We start from the raw sequence: 19,616 nt of genomic DNA on the forward strand, positions 1-19,616 counted from the left end.
TAGTTTGTTGTTGTTAGAAAAATGTCTAAAGATACCAAGGTATCTGGCTTCAAAAAGTGTGACTCATGCTGTTAGAAAAATGTCTCTGACAGATGGGCACACTAGTTGTGTATATTGTTTGGGAGCTGTTCACCTGCAGGACTCCTGTTCTATATGTCATGCTTTTAGTCCAAGGGTCCTGCAGGAGCGCAAAAACAAATTACTCCTTTGGGGATTATTGAAGCCTCAGGATTCTCCGGCTAAAAGTACTCAGCCAGCGAAATTCCCTAAGTCTGTCAAGCTGTTTGCTGCACCTTCGGAGCCGACAACTTTACTTGACCAGCCAAGTATGTCGGTGCTGGCTGGCACTGACAAGGCATCTCCTCCGTCAGCTCCATCTGCTATTTCGGAGCCATAAGAGACTGAGGTCTCCGTCCTTGGAGCCCATCCACTCGGCACCTCGGTTACCCTTGTTACAGAGTGAATGTAGCCATCATTCTTCCCACTCCTCTCATTCCTCTAGGTTATCTGATCATGATTTGGAGAGAGTAGTAAGTAGGTTGTTTAAGTCACAGGCACTGGCAAAATTACTGTCCAGCCCACCTCAGCAGGTATTGGCTCCAACCGCCCTTTCCATTCCTCCTTCGACTACATTTAGTTCGGAGCCAGAGACCATGGATCTGCAGGTAGTAGAACCGTCGGCGCCGATCATCATATCTCCTTATGTTCTGGCGTCGGCTCTGATTACCTCGATTGTACCTTCTATTGAGGGATCTGGGCGCTGGGGCTCTCTCGTTGGCTTCAAGGGGGGAGTGGCATCGGACCCTTGTCCGATCCCTTTCTCCCCCTCAGAGCTTTGTCGCAGGTGAGCTCAGCTCCAACATCATCCTCAGAGCCGTCACCCTCGACGTGGAGAAGGACTCCTGTCTCTTTGGAGCCGGAGCTTTCTCTGCCTAGAGGTCGGTACGCCTTCGAGGTAATGCGGAGTGTGCTGTCCCCCGAAACAGTTCTACTGCCAGCTCCATCGGCTCTGCCCCCCGTGGTGTCTGTTCCAACTTCTACTCCTCCTCCAGACCCCAAGCATAGGGAACGTATGCACCAGGACACCCCATTGGGTGATCCCTCTTCTTCCGAAGCCTCTCCTGATCATTTGGAAGAGCCTGCCCAGAAGAAGAAGTGCAAGAGGAAGCACATAGACTCCCCTGAGTCTGTCACCTCAGATACAGACACGGATGAATCAAAAGGGTCCCCAAGGTCCCCCTCTGAAGATGTTTCCTTTTCGGACATCCTTGAAATGTTTAGAAAGAGGGGGGACTGGACTTCCCTAGCCCCTACCGAGGACGAGTCTGTATACCTGGATGCATTCGGTTCCTGACCTTCCACCTCCTGGGTATCTCCTCCTTTCGATCCACTCATGTCTGTAGTGGCTCGAAAGGCTTGGTCAGCTCCAGATTCTGTGGAACCTACTCCGTGGAGACCAAACAAATTTATTACAGCCCCCCCCCCGGACAAACAATTCCTCTCCAAAGGTGTGCCCGTTGATGCTATGGTGGTAGCAGCAGCAGCCACCAAGAAAAAGTTAGCAGAAACCTCTTCATCTTTTCATCCTCCAAACAAAGAGTCTCGGATGATGGACAGATATGGAAAGCGAATGTTTGCTTCAGCGACCTTTTCAATGAGGTCCCTGAATTATCTATGCCATTTTACACGTCTTCAAAGGGATCTCCTGAAAGAGCTTGGAGATACCCTTCAAGATCCTACAGCTGAGGGAGTACCAGCCAGATTAGCTTCTCAGCTTGCGACTCTTAATTCCATAGTCAACTCCTCCATGAGGCTGATTTCCTATACAGCCGATGGAGCGAGCAGAGCTGCAGGGACAGGTGTGGCTCTCAGGAGACATGCTTGGATGCGGCTGTGTCAGTTTGCGGAACCTGTTCGAGCATCCTTCACCAATACTCCCTTTGATGGCTCCTTTCTCTCTGGACCGCAGGTGGAAGACACGTTAACCGGGTGTGGGCAGAAAGGCAAGACTCTCTCTGCCATGGGAGTCCATTTTTCCACCCCTTCCAGACCATATCCCAAGGGTCAGAAGAGCAGAAAGATGTGGTTCCAAAAATCCCAGGGACCCTTGCCTGACACACGTGGTGATTTTTCCCCCAGGGGCAGAGGGGGAAACAACAATAACAGACGCCGCCCTCATGGCAGAGGGGGACCGCAAAACCAGGGTGACAAAGAAACCTTCTCTGCCAAGCCCCTCCAGCATCCCTGAAGGGTTGCCTGACTGCGCATCTCTGGAGGCAGTTGGGGGAAGACTTTCGCTGTACCCAAAAGCCTGGCAAAATATAACAAGAGACAGATGGGTACTATCCATTATATCCGGAGGTTACAAAATTCCCTTCCATCAATCCCCTATAGAATCAAAAAAGTCCATTCCAGATGTCCTACCCAATCCAAGGGATCAAGCAGTCACAGAAGTTTCAAGACTGCTAGAAAAAAGAGCCATTCAAGAAGTCCCCGCAGACCAACTAGGATCTGGAACTTACTCAAGATTCTTTTTAGTACCAAAAAAGACAGGGGACTGGAGACCAATACTGGATCTCAGCAGATTGAACAAATCTGTACAAAAAGAAAAGTTCCGGATGGGGACACTGCAGTCCATTTTCCCTTTTCTGGGTCAGGATAATTGGATGTGCTGCATAGATCTTCAGGACGCGTACTACCATATCAAGATGGACAGACGCTCCAGGAGATTTCTTCGCTTCCGGGTAGGGGCCAGTCATTACCAGTTCAGAGCTCTGCCCTTTGGTCTCACCTCAGCTCCCAGTGTGTTCCCCAAGTGTATGGCAGTAGTCACGGCTCACCTGAGATGTCAAGGATTCTGGGTGTTTCCCTATCTGGACGACTGGCTTCTGACTGCTACCACCAGGCATCAACTCTTAGAGGCACGAGATTATACAATCACATTATGCAGTCAACTAGGCATTACAGTAAATTTCAAAAAATCTGCCTTGTTGCCCTGTCAGTCTGTCACATACATAGGAGCAAAATTAAACACAAAAGAAATGCTTGCAAGATTACCACAGGAAAGAGTTTCCACTATTCATCAACAAGTGTTAATTCTAATGCAGAGCAAAAGGATTCAAGTCAGATATGTCCTCTAAGCTCTAGGCTCCATGGCAGCTACCATTCTTCTTGTCCCATTAGCGCATTTCCACATGAGAATCCTTCAGTGGCTTCTTTTCACGCAGTGGTCTTTCCAGGAGCTAACCATGTCTCACGTGATCCTGATCACAGAAACATGCAAAAGGCACCTTTCTTGGTGGATGGTCTCCCCACTAGTGATTCAGGGCAGACCTTTCATACAACCCCCTCTGGTAGCCACAGTGACCACAGATGCCTCCCTGATAGGGTGGGGAGGGGCATTATCTAGGCAGGACAGTCCAAGGCACTTGGCAACCTCGCGAGTACCATCTGCATATCAATGTCCTAGAAATGAGAGCGGTGCTCCTAGCGTTGCAAGCCCTTCAAGACTCTCTTCCTTCCAGGACCATTGCAATACAAACGGACAACATGTCAGTGGTGTGGTACATCAACAAAGAGGGCGGGACCAGGTCTTACCCCTTGTGTCGAGAAGCACTCAGACTGTGGCAATGGGCGATTTCCTCCCAACGTTTTCTGATAGCAACGCACATCCCTGGGAAATCCATCGTCATAGCAGACAGGCTCAGCAGAGCTATCCTCATGCCTCACGAGTGGTCTCTGAATCAGGAAGTTGCGGATCTTATCTTCCTCAAATGGGGACAGCCTTGCTACAATCTATTTGCCACTCCTCTCAACAACAAATGCAGCAGCTACTTCTCCCTACTTCCTCTTCCAGGTCATATACCCAGAGTTGCTGTAGTCCACGATTGGCCTCAGGGACTCCTTTACGCTTTTCCCCTAATACCAAGACTCATACAGAAAGGAAAATCGTTGGGTTGCAAAATGATCCTCATTGCCCCATATTGGCCTCGACAGATATGGTTCCCTTTCCTGCACCTCCACCTTCTGGATCAACCGTGGATTCTGGACCCGGTTCCAGATCATCTGATTCATCAATCAGGTGGGTTGCACCAATCCCTTCAAACTCTCCAGCTCACAGCTTGGTTACTCCACTTCCAACCTTAGCCAGGCTTTCCAGTATCTCCCTAGCAGTCCGTGATATTATTGTTTCCTCACATAAGTCTGCTACGAGGAAAACATATGCTAGTAAATGGAAACAGTTTTCTTGCTGAGCAGAATCTAGAAATTTGGATCCTTTCTCGGCCCCAGACCATGAAATTCCTGAATTTCTGGCACACCTTTTTCAGTCTGGTGTGGCTTCCGCTACCATTAGTACAGCTAGCTGCCATTTCTAATTTTCATATCAGTATGTTTAATTCTAGCATAAAGTCTCATAAGCTCTGCAAGGCCTTTATGAGAGGAACATCTCTTCTTAGAACCCCAGTTAGAGATCCTCCTCCTCCTTGGAATCTCAATTTAGTTTTAGCTTCCTTAATTTTGCCTCCGTTTGAACCAGCAGCATCATGTTCCTTAAAATTTCTTTCTTGGAAGACACTTTTTCTGGTTGCTATCACTTCAGCTAGACGTGTCTCAGAACTTCAAGCACTATGTGTTCATCCTCCTTACCTGGTGTTTCACAAGGACAGAGTTTCTCTGAGGACCATTCCATCCTTTATTCCTAAAGTCTGCTCAGAGAACAATTTAAATCAATCCATAGATCTCCCAGTTTTCTTTTCCAGTCACAGCAAAAAGGCAGAATACAAGCTGCACCAACTGGATGTGCACAGACAATTGCGTTTTTACCTCCATAGAACTAAGGAACTAAGAAAGTCAGACCAGTTATTTCTTTCTTATGCTTTCAACAAACAAGGTCTTCCAGTTTCTAAGGTGACCTTATCCAGATGGTTATCTGATACTGTTGCCTTTATTTATCAGTTACGAAATAAAGAGCTACCAGCTAAACCAAAAGGTCATTCTACTAGAGCATTAGCCACCTCTGTAGCCTTTCAGTCTAGGTTGCCCATAGACTCAATCTGTGCATCTGCCACTTGGATAACTCTCATACCTTTATTTCTCATTACAAGGTGGATATGGTCCCCTGGAGCAGAGCTTCCTTTGGTTCTACTGTTCTGAAGAGTCTGTTCCAATGAGCCACCCGGGATTTTAGGTGCTAGGGATGCTGTCCCAAACAGCAAGAACAAAGGCGAGATGGACAGCTTAACATAAAGAAGTTATGTACCTACCATAACGTTCCATGTTAGTTGTCTTCATCTCGCTTTCCTTCTTGCGTCCCTCCCTCCTTCCCCCTTCCTAGAGGATTGAGAGGAGTTCCTTTTGTTTTCACTGGCTGAGTATCTTTTATTACTTTACATGCCAGGTAATTTATGACTCTTTCCTTGTTTAGGTGTATTGGACAACCAGTTTTTAGGTAACTGGTTACTCTACTTATGTCTAGTGTGCGCTATCACAAATGAGATCTGGGTAGCTGACACTGAGCATTCTGGGATAAGGGGTAACCTCGAGCCAGTAAACAGCTCTGGAGCTATAGAAGATGGCCGAGTTGGAGCCGAGGATCGGCTCTGAACCCAAACAGCAAGAAGAAAGGCGAGATGAAGGCAACTAACATGGAACGTTATGGTGGGTACATGACTTCTTTTTTTCTTTAATCACTGTAATGCAACTGAATACCATTTTCATCAGCTGGACGTTCGTAGACAACTACATTTTTATTTACAGCAGACCAAGGATTTTAGGAAATCAGATCAACTATATTTCCTTTTCTGACTCAAGATCAGGCTTACCGGTTTCTAAAGTAACACCATCTAATTGGGTTTCCAGTTGCATAGCCTTTATCTACAGTTCGGATGGCAGACCTTTACCCTGCAGGATCAAGGCTCATTCTACCAGGTCACTGTCTACCTCTGCAGCTTTTCAAGCCAGGGTCCCACTTGATAATATTTGTGCAGCAGCTACGTGGGCTACCCCTCACACATTTATTACACATTACAGATTGGATTTAGCTTCCAGGGGTAGAGCATCCTTTGGCTCCACGGTGCTCAGGAGTATTTTCCAGTGAGCCACCCATGAATAAGGCGCTAGGGGCACTGTCCCATTTGTAAAAATGAAGGTGAGATTGGACTACACAACATAGAGAAGTTATCTACTCACCATAACGTTCCATGTTGGTAGTCCATCTCACCCTTCATTTTTACCAACCTGCCCTCCTGCCCCCATCCTGGAAGAATCTGGAGATAATAATAATTTGGTTATCTTTGGTTGGAGACCCTTTAGTATTGGTTTGTCTGTTATGGTTATTTCTTCTAGTAAGCAGCAAACAAGATGTGGGGTTTGTACTGGTGCACTATGGGATACCTGCTTAGCCATGAGCCAACCAGAAGTCTTCGAGCTTGTAAATCGGCCGAGTCAGAGCCAAGTATTGGCTCCGAACCCATATGTAAAAATGAAGGGTGAGATGGGCTACCAACATGGGATGTTATGGTGAGTACATAACTTCTTTTTTTCGATGGTAGGTACATGTTCATGATGTGCAATCAGGCCACTTATGGAAATGATGGTGCAGGTGAAGTGACTGGGATTAGAAGAGTGGGAGGTTTTACCTGCATCGAACAGAGTGATTGTTGTGTGTCTCAAAAGTCTTTATTATTGTTTTAGGAATTAACTCAATAATATATGTTGTCATTCCCCTTTGAGAAGTACCGGATCATGAATGCCTTATTATTCCCATCAAGACCAACCATGTCATTTCCTGTTCACTGCTGCTGTTGCTTATTGTTGTAGCACAGTTTACTGTAAGCGAGAAGGATGAATGATTTGTATGTGCATGCACAAGTTGGCCTTTGTGTGTACCTTGCAGATATCTCTGTGCCATTAATTGTTTCAGAATGATCTTCCACATTTTAAAGTACATCTTTCCTTCATGTTATAGAATAGAATGAGAAAGGGAGATCTTGTCTGTGAATTTGCTGGTTGCTGAACATACTGATGAGGAAGCTTTGATATTTTATGTAGTCTTGTGTAATCTTCAGATGGATTGCTTTTGTATTGCATGCATTTACACTAAATATCTTTAATTCCTTCTAGGCATTTTTAAATGAAGTGAACTCCCACCGTGAGCACATTATGGAGCTAGATAAAACGGGTAACCAACTTAAGTTCTTAAGCCAAAAGCAGGATGTGGTACTGATCAAAAATTTACTCATCAGCATGAAGTCACGCTGGGATAAGGTGGTACAGCGTTCATTTGAAAGAGGAAAGGCCTTAGATGATGCCAGGAAACGTGCAAAGCAGGTAAGATGTGAAGCATCAAAAGGTGCATGGCTTACAGTGCTATATCATTTTGCTGTCGTCCTCATGGTTTCAGCATGTTTTTTGTTCAGTTTTGTTCCTGTGCCTGATGACCACCAAGATGCACATTTTTAACTGCATGTATTAATTCCCCAGTGCTTTATGATCAGACTTTACAGTGGAGGATCAGTTAAGTAATGTCTGAATCCCGCTATTTTATTGTGTGTCCTAAAAACAGAAGTTAGCAGTTAAGTCACTTACACCTTTCTGTCAAAGAAAGAATAACGCTTAAAATGATCCAGAAACGTACAAAATAAACATATGGAATATTTCAGTATTTTAAATTGTAGTAAAGATTAAAATATGTACACTGTGAGTAAAGGGTTATAATTTGTAAAGTGTTTACATACAGCTTCAGAAATACAAACAGGTTTACCTTACATGTTATTTTAGACAAAACATTGGCCACATTAGATATTAAATAGAAAAAGAATAAAAGGAAATAATTAAGTGTATTTTACTTAATTTGTACTTTTCCCAGGATGACCTTTCTGAAACAGGCAGGAAGAAAGGTAGGACTGACACTGCTTGGGCCCTTTGGTAATGACAGTTGCCAAAATCATACCAAAACACCTACCCCACTAAAGGCATTAATTCAGCCTTTTAAATGGGGTTCTAACACTGATCTGGCTTAGCTGACATTATAATCTGTGCATACCTAGTGTTCATCCTAAAACTTGAAGTATGACATATTTTACACATATTTTACAGAAAGACCTTCCTAGTGAAAGTCCAATAGAACTATAATAAATTCACATAACACTGATCACCCATCTGTTGGAAGGAATCATTTGTGATCAACTGTTGAGATTATAAAATCACCAACATTTTGATATTTATAGTGTGACAGTGTAGCAGTGTTAAGCTTGATACCTTTAAATAAAGTAATATGCTTATTGAATTTTCTCACACAAAAATGATAGTTTCATAGAAGGCCTTTTGTTATGTGATAGCTCAACTGTGGTGTAGCTATCTTCTCTACTGCTGTCAGGTGCCACCTTTTTGCTCCAGCGTCTCTTTCCTGATCTGTTGCATATACCATGATAGCACTCTAGGAGTAAGTTTGCAGTATGCAAGGGGAGTAATGTCATTCACCCTCAATGATCCCCATAAGAGGCCAGAGACATGACAGGAAGCATCTGCTTACAATAAATTTTAAAGGGAATGCATCACCCATGGAAGTATGCGCATCCTGAGGCATGCATCCCTCCCCTCTCCAGGAGATGTGAATAGGAATGCATGAACTCTGTTGTTGATGTCACTGTGATAAATATGTAGATGCTGTACACCAGTCTGCAGAAGTAACTAATGAGTGTACTTTCATTGTGTATGTGTTGGGGTGGGGGTGGGTCTGGACGTATTTCTATATATACATCTTACTAGCCATTACGTGCAAACTCTTGTGCCATAAATGTGTCCTTTTCTTCCCTTGCTGCATATTACTTGAAGTTCCTGTTTTTCTAGTGCTGTCTTTGTCTCATTTCTCATCCTTCCATTTTTGATCTGTTGCCTTTACTCTTGTTTTTGTTTATTGAAAGCTTAACTTTGAATGAACTTATTTAAATGCTATAAAGTTAAAGAAGTATAAAGTATTTGTAGAACTGCTTGCACACTTATGTAGATACACACACACGTATTATTTCTTTTGTTTTTCTTTGAAGCAGTCATAGCAAAACTATTCTTCCAATCAGGCAATATCTTTTACAGATTTGAAGTAACAAGTCTCAGTCCAACATAATTGATAAGGGAATGACTCTCATGATGAGCAGCTTAACTTCCTTCAGTTCTTCGCAGCTGATGTCCTTCAAGGATGCATCTGCAGTCCTAACATATGGGTTGTCCTGCCTCAGGCAGCCCTTCGGTCGGCCGGATTCCAAAGTCTGGGTCTGGCCTCGGCTGATGTCGCACTTCACCCGACGTCATAGCTGCTGGGGTATAAAGGCATCAGCCGACGCCATTTTCCTCAGTCTTTCTTGCCGCGGTGCCAAGCAGAAGCTGTTCGCAAGTGCCGGTCGGTCAGATCCAGAGATTTCTACTACCGAAGACTTCTAAAAAGCTAAGTACCCCGTTGGGGACTCTTTCTTGCCTCAGCCGATGTCAAAGTAAATAATTGTTTAACTTGTGGGAAACAAATACCTCATAAGGATTTCCACTCTTACTGCCTTCCTTGTTTAGGCCCAGACCATGACGTATCAGCTTGCCTAGCCTGTGCTTCCTTCAACCGACGGACGCTTAGACGTCGGTCGGAGTTTGTAGAGGAGTTTTTTGGTCCCGCTTTTGCATCCAAAATGCCGTCAGAGACTCCGACTACACAATTAGCTAAAAAGCGTAAGGAAAAGGACCGACACTTGCGGTCCGCGGTTTTGGCTGAAACCACGGCTAGGCCAACCGCAAGTGTCTCGGTTTCGGCTGAAACAGAGTCCTCGGTTCTTCCTTCGGCCGAAAGCATGCCTCCGATAGCCGAGGCCTCACAGAGCATGGCTGAATCTGCGACTGAAATTACCCCTACTGAAGCAGGCACCCAGGATTTATCAGATACTATTCCTTTAGACATATCTACCCCTGCACGTGGGGCTGCTAGACCCCCTGCATCTATGTCTATCAAGGCTTTTTCCAGGGCTAAAGCAGCTAATTCTTCTAAGGCCTTACCTGCTAAAACTCCCTCACACAGGCCTACCTCTAGTTCCCAAATACTCAGCCTTGCTGAGGATCTCATTCCTTTGATCAGGGGATCCCAACCTCACCCAGACAGAGCCTCTCAACCCCCTCCAGATAAGAGGCCTAGAACTAAACCCCCGGAACCTGTTTCTACAGACTATTCCTCGGATGACTCAGATATTTCAGACCCTCAGGAAGGCCCATATTCTCCTTATGAGGATTCTGATGCAGAAGACTCCATTCCTTCTGCTTCTCCTCCTGAAGAATTTTCTTTTGGGGAAACCTTACATGCTATGAGGGAACACTTTCAATGGCAGGGCCAGGATTTTTCAGATTCAAGGAAAAGGCTAAGGACTTTTTTACATTTACCACAGCATAGGCCTTTAGCCATTCCTCCAGTACTAACAGTTGTTGATGATGCATATAATGATGCCTGTACTGCCCCTGATTCTCTTCCTCCGGCCCCTGCCAAGCCTGATGGATATTACAGGGTCCCGGACACACACTACCATTTGTATAAGGCTCCTGTTGCAGATCCTGAAACCATTTCACAGGGCCCCAAAGCTGTGGCAGCTGCCTCTGCCAAAAACCCTCTCCCCTCTGAAAGGGAATCTAGAGCATTAGAGAGATGGGGTAAAAAGGTTTATACTTCTGCTACTCTTTCGGCCAGGGCCTTAAACTGTCAATTTCTCATGATTCAGTACCAGGAATTTTTGTTAGACCAGCTAAATAAAAAACTGTCCTCTCCTGAACCTATAGACCGCAAGTCCCTTCAGGATTTGGTACATGTCAACACTGTATTTTATCAGCATAATGTTTGGTGCCAGCACTTACAGTCCCTTGAAATGATTTTCCTTATTTCCCTGATTCATATGGAATTCTTTTGGTGGATGGTGTAAGTAATCTAACTGGGGTATGGTATTAGTTGAAATGAAAGTGGATCAGACCTTAATTGTGGACAGTGCTGATCTAGTTTTTTCTTTTTTTTTTTTTGGGGGGGGGGGGGGTACTGAGTTTCCTTAAAGAATCCAACCATCTGGAACAAGAGAGAGAAAGGCATCAGGTCGAATCTAGCCAGCATTTATGTGCTGCAGGTCTTCTACTTGACCTTCTGATCTGGTGTATGTATTGTTAACAGTACCACAGTTATGTGGTACGTCATCAAACTGGGGGAACTCCTACTCTTGCCAGTGGTGCAGGTTGGTAGTGCTGGCCTGGGCCTGGTATGAAAGAAGAGGATCCAGTTCTGTGTCTGCTATATTCCTTAAGCTCAGATGTTATTGGCAGACCAGGTCAGCAGGTTTGCATCCAAACGTCATAAGTGAAGGCTAGATCCAGAATTATTCTGTAAACTCCAGGATACCCAGTTTTCCTTTGTAATACATTGCCAACTTCCAGAATTTTGCTTGAGGTGCCCCTGCTGGACAGCCTTAGTAGTTGATGTGTTCTCCATCCCCTGGAATAAGGTCTTCCTTTGTCTTTTCCTGTTTATTCTTAGTTCCTAAAGTACTAAGGAAAGCAGCACAGGTCAGAACTAGACTGTTGCTGCTTATCCTCAGGGGACCAAGACAACCGTGGTGCTTCCTTCTTAAGGAACTGAGCAGTGGATACCCAAAGATCCCCCTTTTTCTACAGTATTCTGTTCCAGCATCATGAAATCTTGGTGCATCCAAACCTAAAGCACACCTCTGTCATGCAGGTTTGATGACAGAGGTCTGACTGTACAATGAAAATCCTTTGCTCTGGAGGTCCTTCCAGTCTTGAAAGATAACAGAAAACTTTTAGGATATACTGCCTAGCCAGGTGGTCCAAATTTCTGCTTTCTGTAAATTTTGGGGAGTGTACCTCAAGACAGCCTTGTACAAATACCTGGATTCTATCTTTCTTCTCCCTTTGAAAAAGGGCTTCCCTAGACATCAGTTAAAATACATTTGTCTTCCATTTTGTTCTGTGTACCACTGAAACTTCATTTGTTACTGTACCTTCAGGAGAGAACATTTTTAAAGGAGATTTTACATTTGAAGTCATTAAGGAAGCTGTTGTCTCCTCCATGTAATCTAAATTTTGCAGTAGAAAAATTGATGATGGTTTCCTTTGAACAATTAGACTTAGCATTTCTGAAATTTTGCTTTCTTGAAAAGCACTGTTTTTGGTAGTTATCATCCTTCCTTATGTGCAGAGCATTGTACATGGTCTTCCACATTTACACTATAGGACATATCTCCCATTTATGTCTGACTTTGGTCTGAGAAGCGGCTTTTAACTAGTTCATCCAGCTTCCAGTTTTCTTTCTAAGTCTCTAGAATAGACAGCTGAAGTTCTTTTTCAGAACCCCCAGAAGAAAGGGAAATCAAACTTTTCTTTTGGATATACAGAGCTTAAGCTCTATTCCAAACCCCCAAATGAGAGGGAAAAGATCTTGCACCTTTTGAATATATAGCGAAAGCTAAAGTTGGGTTTTCATATGACCAAGGAATTTAGGGAGACTGACAGTATTCTGCAAATTGTCAGGTAAGCAAGGCAGACATAAGGAGACACTCTCCAAATGGCTGTTGTCCTGTCTTTTGCTATGACCATGATGATACGTCCTTGCAAGGCTACATTAGAGCATATTCTTCAAGAGCAGCTTTTTCAGAAGCGTTTTTGTGCAAAGCATTTTTTAGGCAGTTGCATGAATCCCTATTTGTACATTTTCCAGACACTTCAGGATGGACATTTTCTTCAGCAACTTAAAAGGTTATCACTGTGGTCCTTTAGGGCCTTTGCTCTCCCCATTCCAAGCTTATGGTAAGCTTTGGGTACTGATTTAGTACTTCAGCATATGAGCTGTTGATGGCAGTAGTTTCTTTAAGATCTGGTGGGTTAAGACTTTTTGAGAGAGAAGTAAACATCACAGCTGCCATTTTATTCACAAAGGTCCTTATATTATAATTCATAGTTATTCTAGATCTGTACCATGTCTAGCCCGTTACAACTGTAGTTGGGATTATATACATTGCAAAGTGTCTTTTCTGTGAAGTTTTTTATATAGGGAAAAGCAGAAAGAGGCCTAAATTATCTATTAGGCATTTGATTACTGGTTAGGTCCGAATGGGCTTAGTAGCCCCTTTTCAGTGGAGGCCCAGGGAGGAAGGCTCCATATGTACATGATATAAAATATTACATAAGACATTGAGAATAATACAGTATGAGATATTTACATTTGCTACAAACTACAAAGAATAAAAACTGAAGGTTTTTAGGTACAAACTAAGAAGAACTACTGGTTTAACACATACATTATTCAATGCATAGTCTAAAAAAGTATCAAACAGCATTGAGGTAAATACAAATAAGTGTGGTACAGTTCAGAGGAACTGATTATGCATATTAAAATAGCTGTTAACAGAAATTATCAGCTTTGTTGAGACCTATGCAGTTATATTGAGCAACTCCAGTATGATTTATGATCCGTGTGGTGAGGTGTAGAGAGTTAGGACTGTGGATGAGGTGAGGGGGCATGGCTTTCACTGCAGGCATAAGTAAGGTTAGGAGAAAAACTGATTAAGAATTGGAGGCGAGCAACTTAATGCAGCATGTTAGCCTGCGGATGTGCAGAAACATATCAACTTGTCATGAGGTAGAGTTATTTGTTTTGAAAATATTTTGAGGAATAGAGTTCCAGTTTTGAGATTTAATTTGAATAAAGGGAACCCCCAAAATTATTTGATTTAGTAGTTTTTAGCATGAGTTTGTTAGAGGATCTTAGGGGCCTTTTATTAGTGAGGGATTGTGGTAAGTTTTGGAGGGCTGGACACTTATCAGGTTGGTATATGACAGAATGGGTTTCTGTAAGTTGGTTGAATGATAGGAGGTTGGTTAAATAAGAGGATTTGTGAATATACTTACTGAATAATGGAAAAAAGATGAGAACAATGCACTATATAAGCATTCCATATTTTGTAAGGACTTTAAAAAAGTTTTTATTTTTGTTTTGGAAAATGTGGAAAAGAACAGGAGAGGTTGATGGTAAAATACCCTAGTTTAACTGTGTTTATTTTTATATATTTTTTGAGTCACATGTAAAGTATTTTTATAAGATGCGGTCGCATGACTTATTTTAGAATCATCACATGATCATTTTACAAATTATATAAGAAGCTGAGTTTTTTTAAATGTTTATTGTAAAGAAGTTCTTATTTTGGATGAAAACACTAAAACATTTATTCTCAGTTTCTCAGCATTCATGTGGTAGAGACAACCTGTTTAAAACAGTTGGTGACCAGGAAAAGTGTGATGAGAACTCCACCAGGCACAAATAAATCGAAGCTCCAAGGTAAAATTGCTTTTAATAAGCACTTTGAACCACTCCACAACAAAGACTGGATCAAATAAAGACAAGCAAAACAAAATAACGTATCCACATACACGTTTTCGTCGCCAACTTCATCAGTTATACATCCATTTTAAAACTGAAATGCTTTTATATGCTGTTTGAATTTAGTCATAGGTCTGTTGTCCAATCCTTTAACACATTCAATTAAGGTTCATTTAATTGAATGATTAATTCATAAAAACTATGTAAGAAACTAAATAAATAAGTCCAATTCTCTAAAAACATATAATCTCAACTTATACCCTTTTTATTATAATTTGTCTAAGAATTTAAAACCTTTAATACATTTAAATACATTTAAATAAAACTTTTAAAATGTTTCTGTGTTGTGCTTGATTTGGGCTTTTGGATCTGAAATAACAACAAAGCACCATCTTGTGGCCATTGAATGAATTGAAGCCATACACTGAGACCTTGAGAATCCAAAGAAACACTTGTTTTTGCAATCTGTATAAAATATCATAACAATAAAACCAAAACTGAAAAACTTCTTTGAGTTAAAGCTTGGCAGCTCTCATCTTCAAAACTGGCGCCAATGATACCATATCATTGAGGCCAAAATTACGGTTTGCATCCAAAAAGATCTCCCAATACAATTCTTTATACTCAATGAGTGTCTCCCACATTCCACCTCTTGGATTAGTGGGAACCACTTCCAATACAAAAATGAGTAACCTGTGGTGTTGCATTTTATTGAATGTTTACTCAATGCACTTTTTTCTTTCTTCACCCTGACATCATATAAGTGCTCGTATATTCTCTGTCTGAGCTTTCTCTCGCTCTTTCCAACGTAGAAAGAGGGACATTTTTACAAACAGCTAAATATATGATGCCTTTGGTGTCACAGTTAGCAAATGAATTTAAATGTATGGTCATTTTCCTTGCTTCTAAAACCATACTTTCCCACAGATCAGGTAGGTACAATAATTACATCTCCCACACTTTTGTAATCCTTTCTTGGATTTTTCTTGGTTATTACACTTGTTGTTTTTCATCCCTGCTTCAAGGTAATTCTTGATACTTTTCCTCTACGATATACATGGGTTAGTTCTTTATCAAAGATAGATTCAAGATCTGAAAATTTTGAAAAGCTATCCCATTCTCTAGAAAATATGTTCCTGACAAAAGCTGATTGTTCGCTAAAGGTAGTTATTAATCCTGTCCCCTTTTCAGCGAAATTGTCCGCTGAACCTAAATTGTGGGTTAGTATTTCTTCCTTCCCTAAAATAGGGGCAAAAGTGTCTGCTCTTTTTGTATTGACTTCCTCCAACACCTTGTTGAACATCTCTAGAGGGTACCCTCTCTGGGTAAAAGATTCTTTAACAGTTCAGTTTCTTCAAGAAAAACTTTGTTATCAGAGGTCATTCTGCTACACCTAACCAATTGCCCTTTCAACACCCCCTTTTTTCTGGTGGGGGGGATGGCAACTGGTGTAGTGCAAATAAGAGTTGGAGAAGGTTTCTTTCCTGAAAATTCTTGATGACAGGTTCCCCTCTTTTTCTCTATGTGAACATCAAGATATTTTAATGTCTGTTTGTCAAAGTTACTAGTAAATTTCAAAAATGTGGAGGTGTTGTTGACGAAGGTCAAAGGTTGTTGAAATTTTCTTCACTGCCACTCCAAAAAACACAAATCATCTAGATACCTAGTATAAAGGGAGCATTGTTCATCAAAGGAGAATTGAGAAGAAAAGTTTCTTCCCAAAAGGCCATTATAATATTGGCATATGTGGGTGCACAGTGTGCACCCATCGCAACCCCCTTTTCTTGTTTGAAGTACTCCCCTTGGAAGTAGATGAAATTGTTTTTTAATACAATTTCCATGAATGTTAGAGTGTTAACGAAATCAGTCTGTGTCAGTTTTTTACTTTCAATTAATTTTTCTTCAAACCAAGAAAGGCCTAAATCATGGGGGATACAACCAAACAAATCAATCACGTCCATGGTTCCAAAGCAGGTGTTTTCACTGTATATTGAGGGTTTAATTCTTCTCAGTAAATCCCAAGAGTCTTTTAGAACATTTTCACATCCCTCGAGTACATGTTTGATCTTGTGATCAACAAACTTGGCTAGGAGAGCTGTATTTGATCCTTCCGCTGACACAATTGGTCTTAGGGGCGGGTCACAGGCATTTTTGTGGACTTTGGGTATCCCGAAAATGCAGGGAATTTTTGGTTTGTCCACAACCAAAAATTTGTAAGTGTTTTGATCTATGGAACCTTGCATTAACATGTCATATAGTAAACAGTGAATCCTTCTGTATGCTAAATTCACTTCGTTGATGGATACCCTAGTGTATTTGTCTGAATCATTTAGTAAGTCCAACATTTTCCCTTCATATTGTATTGTTTCCATGACCACAACCCCTCCTCCTTTGTCAGGTTTCATTACCCTCAGATTGTGATTTTCACTAATGACTCTCAAAGTGTTTTTTTCTTCCTGGGTTAAATTTGAATGAAAAGTTCTTGTTGTCAAATGATTTCTTATTTCATGTTCAACTTTTAATTCAAAGTTCCTAAGTTGAGGGTGAGTTGGAGGGTTGAATATACTTTTCCGCTTCAACCCCTGTTCTTGAAAATCAGACTTGTTGTCCTTGAAGAAAAGTTCTAAATTCTTTTTCCGGATAAACAACTTGATGTCTATCAATAATTTGAAAATGTCCGTTTTTGTGTGGGAACAAAGGTGAAGCCTTTGGAAAAAGATCAAACCAACTCTTGTTGATGCTGACACTAGAATAATTGTATATGTTGAACCCATTGAAAGTCCAGGTATTCAAGTTGTTAGAAATACCAACTTCTAGTTCCAACCTTGACGTGTCGTCTGGTAAGATCTCCCCCCCCTCCCCCTGTAGTTTTTGGATTGTAATAAACCCTACCCTGCTGCATAAGCCTCTCTGATCTCCTTAATGGGGATACTCGTCTGTCTCTAATATTTCTTGTTGTTGTTCTTCAGTGTCCGTTTCCCCCATTCTCCTTCAAAGTTGTCATCTTTCCTCCATTTGTCATACCCATTCCTGTGAGTAATTCTAGGTCTAGGGTAATGAGTTTTATTTTTGTATTCCACTTGGTCTCTTTTTATTTTCCCTATCTTCCTGTTCTGAACCTCCTTACATTTAGTATCAACATTTTCAAAAACATTCTCATATTTTCTCTTATTTGCCTCAACAGTGTATAACAAATCATTTGTGATAGCTTTGTTAATTTTCTCTATGTCACCATGCAACTTTTGCATTAACCTTTCATTGTTGTTAATAATAGCTTTCATTACATTTAAACCACAATTGTCAAAAATAGTAATGAGCTCAGTATGAAATTCAGACCCTTCAGTGACATTGTTAGGGTGTTTGCAAACCCTTAAGCCCTTAGGTACAATATTTAGGGTAGTACAGTGTCTAAGGTAATCATTGTCCATTTCGCGTTTTGTACTTAATCAAATAAAATTCCAAATCATCCAAAAGCGTACCAAAATTAATGTTACTATATTTGGTTGGACTGCTTTGAAATTCAAAGCTATATTTAGCTTTGAAGCAGTCAGAAAACAGTTTTGTGTACCTGTAGTAGCATTAGGCTGGTCCATGCAGGCTTGTTGCCGTTTCCGCTGACTTTTGGTCTTACAGAAACACCCTCTGCTCTGTTGCTGTTGGTGTTCGTTTGATCCACTGTGATGTGCGAGCCATCTAAACTGTTGTTACAGTTTAAATCTTCTTCTGTTGAAAAACATTACTTGCATCATTGCAGGTGAATACATCCGCTTCAGTCTGCATCCGATTAGCTTCCTGATTTCCGGTAATCGTGTAGAAGCAGCAATTGAAGCAAAAGACTGACTTAGCGGTGTCAGCAAGGCAACCAACTGCGTGAGTTGCCCAATCAACTTCGTAGTTCCCCAGTCTCTGAGCTCTTGGGAGCTGGATCTGTGCTCGGCAGCGGCTCCATAAAACTGATAAAAGGTAAAATGAGCCAAAAGTTTATAACCAGGAAAAGTGTGATGAGAACTCCACCAGGCACAAATAAATCAAGCTCCAAGGTAAAATTGCTTTTAATAAGCACTTTGAACCACTCCACAACAAAGACTGGATCAAATAAAGACAAGCAAAACAAAATAACGTATCCACATACGTTTTCGTGCGCCAACTTCATCAGTTATACATCCATTTTAAAACTGAAATGCTTTTATATGCTGTTTGAATTTAGTCATAGGTCTGTTGTCCAATCCTTTAACACATTCAATTAAGGTTCATTTAATTGAATGATTAATTCATAAAAACTATGTAAAAACTAAATAAATAAGTCCAATTCTCTAAAAACATATAATCTCAACTTATACCCTTTTTATTATAATTTGTCTAAGAATTTAAAACCTTTAATACATTTAAATACATTTAAATAAAACTTTTAAAATGTTTCTGTGTTGTGCTTGATTTGGGCTTTTGGATCTGAAATAACAACAAAGCACCATCTTGTGGCCATTGAATGAATTGCGAAGCCATACACTGAGACCTTGAGAATCCAAAGAAACACTTGTTTTTGCAATCTGTATAAAATATCATAACAATAAAACCAAAACTGAAAAACTTCTTTGAGTTAAAGCTTGGCAGCTCTCATCTTCAAAACTGGCCAATGATACCATATCATTGAGCCCAAAATTACGGTTTGCATCCAAAAAGAGCTGCCAATACAATTCTTTATACTCAATGAGTGTCTCCCACATTCCACCTCTTGGATTAGTGGGAACCACTTCCAATACAAAAAATGAGTAACCTGTGGTGTTGCATTTTATTGAATGTTTACTCAATGCACTTTTTTCTTTCTTCACCCTGACATCATATAAGTGCTCGTATATTCTCTGTCTGAGCTTTCTCTCGCTCTTTCCAACGTAGAAAGAGGGACATTCTTTGCAAACAGCTAAATATATGATGCCTTTGGTGTCACAGTTAGCAAATGAATTTAAATGTATGGTCATTTTCCTTGCTTCTAAAACCATACTTTCCCCACAGATCAGGTAGGTACAATAATTACATCTCCCACACTTTTGTAATCCTTTCTTGGATTTTTCTTGGTTATTACACTTGTTGTTTTTCATCCCTGCTTCAAGGTAATTCTTGATACTTTTCCCTCTACGATATACATGGGTTAGTTCTTTATCAAAGATAGATTCAAGATCTGAAAATTTTGAAAAGCTATCCCATTCTCTAGAAAATA

The 19,616-nt window shown here is 41.2% G+C and overlaps 1 protein-coding gene across 1 annotated transcript in view; it reads left to right on the forward strand.

Annotated features, from left to right (window-relative positions):
• Positions 1-19,616, forward strand: part of LOC122792184 (microtubule-actin cross-linking factor 1-like) — a gene marked incomplete in the record, with an annotated part of 3,579,694 nt that overhangs the window by 3,136,891 nt on the left and 423,187 nt on the right. Inside the window, 1 exon segment of the mRNA XM_044059907.1 lies at positions 7,123-7,329. Within this exon segment, the coding sequence (XP_043915842.1) occupies positions 7,123-7,329 (207 nt within the window).

Source organism: Protopterus annectens, chromosome 1.part2, assembly GCF_019279795.1.
Source record: "Protopterus annectens isolate FY-2018-M chromosome 1.part2, PAN1.0, whole genome shotgun sequence".
NCBI classification, from domain to species: domain Eukaryota; kingdom Metazoa; phylum Chordata; order Ceratodontiformes; family Protopteridae; genus Protopterus; species Protopterus annectens.